The sequence below is a fragment of the Colletotrichum chrysophilum genome (assembly GCF_026319265.1).
Source record: "Colletotrichum chrysophilum strain AFK26 chromosome Unknown scaffold_38, whole genome shotgun sequence".
Classification (NCBI taxonomy): Eukaryota; Fungi; Ascomycota; class Sordariomycetes; order Glomerellales; family Glomerellaceae; genus Colletotrichum; species Colletotrichum chrysophilum.
The window spans coordinates 303,093-312,992 of record NW_026517325.1 but is presented as its reverse complement, the minus strand read 5'-3'; the positions used below and the strand labels follow the sequence as shown (position 1 = coordinate 312,992).

Sequence of the window (9,900 nt, the reverse complement as noted above, 5' to 3'; positions counted from 1 at the left end):
GGCGAGACGTACATTTAGGACCCGATAGACAAAGCAGCCAACGGCGGCTGATACGACCTGATTTTGGAAACACACCACGTAGAGCGAGTCTGGGAATACCGTCATCATGTCGACGACGGTGGACAAGGTATGCGCTAACACCATAGCTAATCCCCGTCTATGAACACGTCGAGAGAGGTAGTGAGTCAATTGCTAACGCGACTTTTGTATGCAGATCAAAGAGATCGAGGCCGAAGTACGTTCCAACTTCCCCCATTCCCCCTACACCCCACGATCGATACGTTGCCCTCATGGCCTACACATGCGTCGAATCCGAGGAAACGAGTTCATCCCCGAGGCGCATCGCGATCACAATCACATCTGAACCTCCACCGCAGCCAAAGCTCATCCACCCAAATCAAAACCATGATGCCGTCCTCATGGACGGATGACCAGCAGCAGGGACTGACAGTGCAACACAACAGATGGCCAAGACTCAAAAGAACAAAGCCACATCCTTTCACTTGGGCCAGCTCAAGGCGAAGCTCGCCAAGCTCAAGCGCGAATTGCTGACCCCGTCGAGCGGTGGTGGTGGCGGTGGTGCCGGCTTCGACGTCGCGCGTACGGGTGTAGCCAGTATCGGCTTCATCGGCTTCCCCTCGGTCGGAAAGAGTACGCTCATGAGCAGGCTGACGGGCCAGCACTCCGAGGCTGCCGCGTACGAGTTCACGACCCTTACCTCCGTGCCGGGTCAGGTTACCTACAACGGTACGTCGTCTCTGCTGGCGGATTCATTGCGCCGAGGGCAGGCTCCAACGACTCCCCTCCAAATCAAGATACTAACGCATCACAGGTGCTCCTCTTCAAATCATCGATTTGCCCGGTATTATCGAGGGAGCAAAGGACGGTCGTGGACGTGGTCGTCAGGTCATTGCCGTGGCCAAGACGTGCCATCTCATCTTCATCGTGCTGGACGTCAACAAGCCCCTGACAGACAAGCGCGTCATTGAGACGGAACTCGAGGGCTTCGGTATCCGCATCAACAAGTCGCCTCCGAACATCACCTTCAAGAAGAAGGAAAAGGGCGGTCTCAACATCACCAGTACGGTGCCCTTAACGCACATCGACCACGACGAGATCAAGGCCGTCATGAACGAATACCGTATCAACTCTGCCGATATCGCCATCCGATGCGACGCCACCATTGACGACCTCATCGACATTCTCGAGGCCAAGAGCCGTAGTTACATCCCCGTCATCTACGTCCTCAACAAAATCGACGCCATCAGTATCGAGGAACTCGACCTGCTGTACCGTATTCCAAATGCCGTACCAATCAGTTCCGAGCACGGTTGGAATATTGACGAGTTGATGGAGGCTATGTAAGGATTCCCTGTATGATCCTCGCCCGGATAGTGCCCCGGCGGCACAATCAGCGGCGGCAGGGATCTCCCCAAACTTCAAAGGCTGGCGCGGCGCAATGGCTAACAAACCCCGTTTCGCGTGTAGGTGGGAGAAGCTGAACCTGGTTCGCGTATACACGAAGCCCAAGGGCCGTTTACCCGACTATTCCCAGCCCGTCGTCCTTCGGTCGAACCGGTGCACAGTGGAAGACTTTGTGAGTAGTGACCCGTCAGGGGGAAACCCCACGAGCAGCATTCCCGTCCGGGAGAAGGTCGATAGCGTTCTCTGGTACTGACGAAATTTCCAGTGTAACCAAATCCACAGAAGCATTCTGGAGCAGTTCAAGACGGCCGTTGTGTATGGCAAGTCTGTCAAGCATCAGCCTCAACGCGTCGGTCTGGCCCACGAGCTAGCTGACGAAGATATCGGTACGGCTGTGCCCCTTTACCCTGCGTTGGAGAACAAGCCGCATCCTTGTTCGGCGAGACGCTGGAGGAAGCAAACAATGCTAACAATCGATGACCTGCAGTTACAATCGTCAAGCGCTGATCAAGGCGGCAACGAGAACAATCGCGCACGACAACCATTGTCGTCAAGCCCATTCCCGGCCGGAGGTGCCGACGGCGTTGGTGGGAAAGCCACTTGCCTCTTTCCTCTCCAGAGAAGAAAACACCAACTGGACCCTGAGGTCCTTTTTTGCTCGCGCGATCTCACTCGACTCCCGACACCATGGGATCGTGGACAAAACTCAAAATTTCCAACAAATTAGTGGCATGTACTAACAACACGCGGGCGTACCGGAAAAGCCGGGACACGGGCTACCAATTGCAACTTTGAAGCTTCAGTCAAATCAGGGCAGGGCTGAACGGCCTGCGGCGTGTGGGCGCGACCGCAAACAGTCAGTCTTTGACAGCGGCGCCAAGGGCATCTCACCTTGCGGCCGAGATGAGAGGCACGTTTGGGTCAGGCAAAAAATGTCGTTCTAGCATCATAGAATACCAAGAGAATTGAATGAAAAAGGGGGCCGGAGACCTGGCTTGCGGAATGAGTGTCTCAGTTGAAACGGCGTCTGGCGGATAACGTCTCCATATTTTCCAAGTCTCCTGAGAGGAATCTTGAACTGCCATGCGTGTGTCGCAGTCACACATGGCGTCGGTCGTCGGGCAACGTGCCGTCTCTCAAGCAGGCTTTTTCTTAGGCCGTCGCGGACAGCCCTGCATCCACCGCCGTCACAGTTCGTCGTTGTCGTGGCTCTCGCATGCGACGCCGTCTCACCCATCGCGATTATGACGCAGTCGGTGGTGCTTCAAGATGATGGACAACGGTTTCTACCCCACATGCGCCACCATCTGAAGTTGCGGTCCAAGAGGTTGAAGCAAATCGTGGACGACATGCATAGCCGAGGGCCTCTCGTTCTGCGGCCGAAAGTTTCCCAGCAGAAGCGTGGGATGCATGCTCTGGTGTCTGCAAAAGGGCAGCACATGGCCGCCGCCGCCATGCTTCTCTGCAAAGGCTCCGCGGGAGAGGGTGGGAAGAAAAGTTGCACGCAGAGTGCAGTCCGCAGCAGTATGCAGCTTCCGTAGCGCACATCCGTCCTCTGATGCATGGGTTGACAGGCCGGGTATGGATAAGCATGGGCGGGTGTGTGGGTGAGCGGACTGGGGGCTTCCCTGGATCGAGGGAACGAACGTCGGCGCTTAAACCAGAGCTAGAGCTAAGACGACACCCTTTTCTCCTCTGTCCGCACGCTCGACACTCCCGCCATTGCTGGCTGACTGTGTCTTGGAGTACGGACGCTCTGCATCACTGGCGCGATGCATTTCACTGCAATTCCCCGATGAGCGAGAAAAAACGTGCCCGACGAAACGGCGGCGGCGGCTCAGGACTCGTGCTGGTCGAAACAAAAAGAGGGGTGCCGCTCTCGCAGCTAGTCAGGCGCAAATCCTTTCCACCCCTCTTACGCCCACCTTTCACAAGGCTCGCTTTGCCGCCCATGTTCAGTCCTCGCGGAGTCCCGATTTTTGTTTGCGCTGAGCAGTGGTGCTAGCGGTGGGTCGGCCGCGGTCCTCTCAAGCCGTGATCTCATCTCATCTCATCTTGTGCGTGAAAGAAGAGCGACGAGGATTCCTAGGAGCTAGGTCCGCGATATGCGACGAAAGCGAAGGAGGGCCGTTGCGGAGCATGGTAGCAATAGGACCGCGTACGATCTTGGCCTCTCATCTAGAGATTGTCTGAATAGATGAGCGCATTCGTACCTTGCATCGAATCGAACGTAAATGAGGCGAACGAAGGGCGAGAGGACACAGACCACGGGAGAACGGCTGCAGGGAAGGGAAGACAGGCGCAGGGGCAACACAGACGGCCGCGGCGGATGCTGCGCTGCAATGTTGCTCTTTTGTGGTTTCCGATTCCTTCCTGCAATGTTGCTCGTGCTCTCCAGGTCCCCTGCTTCCTCCAAGGCGTAATCTGCTCCGTCTACTTCCAGCGGGATTGGGGGAGCTCGGGAGGGACCCAGCTGCACTCCACCGGATGCCCTGGCCAGCAGCTCTTTTACTGCTTGTGGCGGCTCTCGGGTGTATGGTTGCTCGAGGGCAAAGTTGAGACTAAACGTGCCGTGTGTGCATGCATACTAAGCATATTCCAAGGGGCTAGATGCAGTCTCTTGGGAACAGGATGGTGTACAGAGTTGCCTGCCCGAGCTCCAGTAGCTTGAACGCTCCCCTCGAGCAATCGGTCGGCGTTTTGGTTGCCATCGGGGGCAGGAGGGAGAATGTGATATGCTGTCATCCTGCGCTGGGGAAGCCCTGGTGTCAATACTGCAGCTCTTAACATTTGATTGTCGCGAGGCTGGGGCGACAGCTTATTGATCCTGTGTGTCCTCGTCACGGCCGCGTTGTAAGCAGCGGCTGGCCGTCGCCAAAAAGGCACTAACACAACGCCGGGATGGGCCCCCAGATTCCTGCCCGTATCTGGTCTCCTCCGCATCGCGATTGGTCCAGATCGAAGCACGACGCCACATTCTGAGATGGCCTCCGTCGCCTCCAAAGTGGACGGTCATCGGCTTGGTGAGCGGGCGGGTGAGAAATTGAACCTCGACAGACTGGAGCACGCTGAGACCCCAGAAGGCTTTCGCTACCTCTTCGGTTCATCCCCCGCCTGGCCCATTGACTTTATGCATGTTACCCGTTCAACATCCTGAAATGAGACGTCTCTTTTACCGTGACGGACGCGAGGTCTGTGCCTGCCGAGCGATCAGACACTGGCCCGGCTGAGTGTTGGAGGCAAGTGACATATACGCTAGGATACCTCCGGAAGGGCCCGCTCGAAATTGAGAACGGCGCACGTTGCGGGCCAACGCGGGCGGATGCTGGCCGACCCTGGATCGAGCATGGCCTATGCCCCAATCGCAATAGTACGCCGCATGTCGCTCCCCAAGGACGAAGCCTCCCTCGTGCCGTGATGTTGAGGCTTGGCTAGGCCCTTCATCCTCCAGGACCGCCTTTGGCAAGCAGCGATGGTCCAAATCTGCCCAGGATTTTCTCGTATGCGGCGAGCTGACCAACTGGAAGCCAGGCCGGCCTACAGGGTGGCTTCACCAGGGCCGCCTCACGCGCAAAAGAATCTTTTCTGTCCAATGATTAGAAGAAAGACGTCGTGATGAATCCGGAATTTATGTCCAATGAAAGCTCCGAAAACGTTGCGAGAGCTGCTGTTGGTCGACGGCCGACCTTCAGTTTCGACGGCCCCAGGCTTGTATGGCGACGCTGCCGGTCTTCTGACCGACATCTGGAATCGGGTGACCTCATGGAGGCAGTTCTCAAAGTAACCATGCTGGTGGACACTGAATATTGGGTAAAAAAGGAAGCCTGCGAGATTGGGGATTTGACGGTGTGAACGAATCGACCGGGTGTCGGCCAACATACCCTGGAGGTCCCCTTTTGGTCCGAGAAAAGTTTTATAGGCCCGTCCCATGATGAGCTAGCCAGATCTATCAAACTGTATCGCAGCTCTTGGCCAGCCCCATGATGATTTGAAAATTCGGGCTGGTTGGAGCGGACCACTTGTTGGACGGCATGGGCCGACATCTAAGCGACCGCAGCGAGTCTTGATCAAGAGCATGACGTTCAGCGTTGTTGGAAGTAGGAAGCAGACCCCATCTCGGTGGCCAGCTCGTCGCTTGGCCCAACGAGGAGCCAAAGCAATTCAATTGCGGTCCACGATGAATGTGACGGTGGTGGATGTTTAGCCCACGGGAGCAGAAGACGTTGCGACAAGGCCCTGTCATTGTCGGAGACGGTCTTCGTGATGCCATGGTGGATGCGTCAGGGTAGTTCGAGTCGGGAGTAGTGTACCGCAGGCTTCAGCCCAATATCGGGCAGCAGCAATGCTTAATGGAGTGCCGTTGACGTCGGCATATCAAACCAAGATTGAGGATCAAAGCGCCTGTCGCAGCTTGGCTCGTTTTACGTTGGAGCTTTGGCGGGATTTTTGGCGGTCGGTTGGTGTATTGAATGGGGATGAATGAAGGAATCAGACCAGGTTAGGGCGTCCCCGCCGCGATATGCATTGATCGTCATGGACTGCCGCGACCGTTTATGCTGGATTCGCAGGCACGAGTCGATTTGGCCGAGGCTGACAAAATAGTACGCTATTTTGATTCCTGCTGACAAGAAGTGGCAGAAGTTTGAAGAGCGATAGCAGTGCGTGAAGCAGCGGCCGGCATCCGCAAGAGGTTCCAGGTCTATCAAAACACCCCCCCTCACGCCCCTCCAATGTTTGAATGGTTCTCTCGGACGGCTGAGGAGGGTGGGACGTCTGGGGGGGGCCACCCTGGGCTTGCCAGGATGGGTCAGGTCGTCGAAAAGCCCTTTCTCAAAGTATCAGTCGATCGCTTGACAGGTTTGACGGACCGGAGAAAAGCAGCAACCATAGCATGTAAGTACTTGGCTGGTTGGAAGCAGACAAGGCAAGGCTAGGGCGCAACGGGCGCGGCTCGGATCTTGGAATTGAATTGGAGCAGGTCGGGAGTAACGCAGTACTATGTAGAGGGGACACAGGAGGGCCGAGTTGTGGGCGTCGTCGTCTGGCGTCAAAGTAACTGACATGGATGAGGTACTTGACGGTGTTTAATTCGCGCTTCTCGTCATCTCGTATCGGTTGAGGACGGACAGCGATTCGAGTCGAGTCAATGACGAATAGTCGGTCAGAGCATCAGAAAGCATCAGATGACGAGGTTGGGTGGATGTGTTCTCTCGCGAAGTACCTCAGCTCGCTCGTGGAGGCAGTTGCAAAGTCGCAAAGGTCGAGTCTTCATGAGTCGCAACGGAGTGCGGATTGGGCACCGATGGCCCTATGGGAGTCGAGGAAGGGACCGCAACCCCTCAATCACTGGGGGCGATTGGGGTTGTTGAAGCTGGGCCTGTCTCTTCCTGTCTGAACTCTGCGCGTCTTCAGGCCCGTCTTTGATTGTCATTCGGGGAAGGTACGGAGTTGCGGACGGAGCACTGCGGTACAAAGTGGAGCCGATACTTACTTTAGTAAGGAAGGCAGGTACCTCGTGCCTCGCATTTTGTTAAGTACCTCCCCAGTGGGGGAGAGTGGCTCACGGTCCACGCAGCAGCCCCTGCCCAGTACCCCTGCCTCGTGCGCCTTCTAAGGTAAGGTAGCCCTTCTGCTAGTGCACCTTGGTCCGTAGTGTATCCGTAGCTGCACCAAGTGGGAATAGCGGACGCTGGTGAAGGCAGGCAAGGACGGGTGAGAGCCACAGAACGCCCGGCCGCCGGCCCACTGCCCAAGATGGGACGACGCAGTTTGTCCAGTCCTTCCCTCTCTCTACCCGTGCCTTGCCCTCCCTTGCCTACGAATACCTACCCATCGTAAGTACCTGCCTTACCTTACCTACCTTACCTACCTTACCTCAGGTACCCGATCCTTACCTCACTCAGCAGCGCTCGTCCCGTCCTCTGCTTTGGCGACCGTTCATCCGCACTTCATCGTCCATTCGTCTCTGCGCAGCAACGTCTCCGATGACCTCGCATGCTTACGACCTACCTACGGACCAACCTGGCGTAGGTAACGTAGCGGAGCATAATGGAAGGTACAAGCACTTGACAGCTACCTACCTCACCCGCGAATACCTACCACAACCAAAACTGGGCCTCCACCGTCCGGGAGTGCAAGGAATGCAAGGAAGCCACCGAGAACCACGCGGCAAGAGGCATCCCCATCGCAGCCGGGGTGCGTGAGAAGTGAGCAAGACGGACGGTGGACGCAATGCCTCATGGTATGGCATGGTATGGCATGGACGGTAATGTAATTGAGCGTGGCTTGGGTTTCGTCATTCTTCGATAGGTCTCCATGTCTCGTCTCGCCCTTCTCATCTCTCACATTGGCATAATCCCATGCCACGCCAATCCATCCATCCATCCATCCATCCATCCTACCAAGTGCCCCCTCCATCTCTCATCCCATCAGCAAGCATCACCCGCACTCTGCGCCATCGGTATCCCCACGGGAGCCCAGCCGCGCGATTCGCATACGTCCCTCCTCTGCTCGAGCTCCGTTAGCTCGCTCCACGACCAGTCAGCGTATGAGAAAGGGCCCGTCACACACACACACACACACACACACACGCCTACACACACCATGTGTTCGCTGCCTCTGCTGCTAAAGGTACCTTGCCCTCCTCTGCTTCCCTATCTTCACTGCCGCACCATCTTCTAACAATATCCAGACGCCAGGGATCTAAATACTCCGTCATTAGAGCTGCCTTGACTACCTCCTCCGTCTCCTTCGATTCTTCCCCCCTCCGAAGACGACCTCATCGCGACGGACATGTCTCCCAGTGCGTTTGCTCATGCGTCCACCTCTCCGTCTACATCTACGTCTACGTCCTCCCAGTGTGTACGCCCGTGTGTGCGTGTGGGTGGTAATCTCACTGGGAAGCAGGTACTAATGTCAGCTAATTGGCGCGCACTTTGTCCGTTTCCTCAACCCCGTTGCCGCCCTCTTTTCTTGATTATTGAGCCTTGCTAATTAGTAGACAAACAACCGTTTTCTGTAACATTTCGCTTTCTGGCTTGCTTTTTCCTCCGTCAGGCCAGCCTCACCTGCCTGCCATCGTTTCCGTTTCTCTTGGGTCATACAAAATCTTGTTTCCCTACAGAATCTCCCAGCGTGGCCCGATCCGTGGTCACCTTGCATCAACCTGACAGACTCAGCTATGCCAGTCGTGATCTTACAACACGAGGCGAGAAACATGGGAATCTAGATTCCCCCGTTTGGTCGCCTGGGCTGGCTTAGTGGCCGTTCTCCTTTCAGCGTGGGATAAGCCGAGACATGACAGAGCAACCGAGGGCGAGCCCAGGCCCCAGAGGAGGCGCGACAGAACAAGACGAGACGAGACGAGACGGAAGCAAACCAGTATCCCAACTAGTGTCTGTGTGTGGCTTGCTCCATTCCCGTCAAAACTGTTCCTAGATCCGCCGTCGTTTCTTCCCATGCAGCAACGGAGACCAACCGAGCCAGTGGCTTCTTCTAGCTCATCCTCAATTCCCTAGCCGTGGCGGTTGTTAGTGGTCTAGACACCAATTGTAAGCCGACTATGATGTCTTTATTGATGAAAACACTCAATGCCCACCCTGCTTCGCCCTTGAGATACGCAACCTCATCAACTGCCATGCGCACTTACAGACACTCTGGAACTCTCTTCAACGGCATTTGCCTCACCACCGCCGCCCTACCTAACCTGCCTCTCTTGCCTCGATCGCTGCTTGCAAGATGCTCTTCTCCGCCGTCGTTGACCCCTCGGTTCTTTTCGTTCCTTGCCAATATCATCATGTTCTATGCATAAGAGTCCGCTGTACCTCAGTCTTGTTGTCGCCCTCCCCTCCTCTTTCGGACCTATCATAACTGCAACCACTTTTCCACCCAGACTCTCCTGCTCTGACAACCATCTCGGCTCTAGCGATTCAACTCAACCTCCGACCCAAAGGTTTTTTCCCCAAGAATCGGACTGGCCCAGCCTGCTGACTGTCACCAAATCCTTTTCCCCCCTCGGCGTCTTTCTTTCACTCCTTGTCGAGGGCTTCTTCATGTATCTGTGGATGCATGTGCACGCACACAGGCTAGAGAGCTCCATCTTATCCTTCACCAGGCCCGCTGCCACACCAAGTCAAGACCCTAGTCAGACTTAGATTCAATCCTACCCACCACACCCCCAGTAGGAGACGAGACACCCCCGTACCCTTGCCGGCAGTGTACCTACTTACATGGAAAACATCCGCTCTAGTGTACGGCGGTACATATGTATAGTAGAGGACGGCCCACCACCGCACCGCACCGCACCGCATCGCACCGCACACCTTCCCATCCTTTCGTGCGCAGGACAGTATTACTATCTTGACAAGCCCGCCTACCCCAACCCTGACCTGCTAGCTCTGGCCGCCAAGCCTTGCCTTGTGCGTCGCGGCGTCTGATTCTTGCAGGAGACCGCTTCCTACCCTTCTCTTCCTACTG

General features: G+C 56.0%; 1 protein-coding gene across 1 annotated transcript; it reads left to right on the top strand.

Moving 5' to 3' along the window:
• Positions 1-464: 464 nt before the first annotated feature.
• RBG1 (GTP-binding protein rbg1) lies at positions 465-1,932 on the top strand (the record flags this gene model as incomplete). Its single annotated transcript, XM_053178463.1, has 5 exons — positions 465-747; positions 833-1,361; positions 1,489-1,597; positions 1,691-1,811; positions 1,913-1,932. 5 exons carry the CDS (start codon positions 465-467, stop codon positions 1,930-1,932), a joined length of 1,062 nt encoding a protein of 353 aa, XP_053037666.1.
• Positions 1,933-9,900: the final 7,968 nt, after the last annotated feature.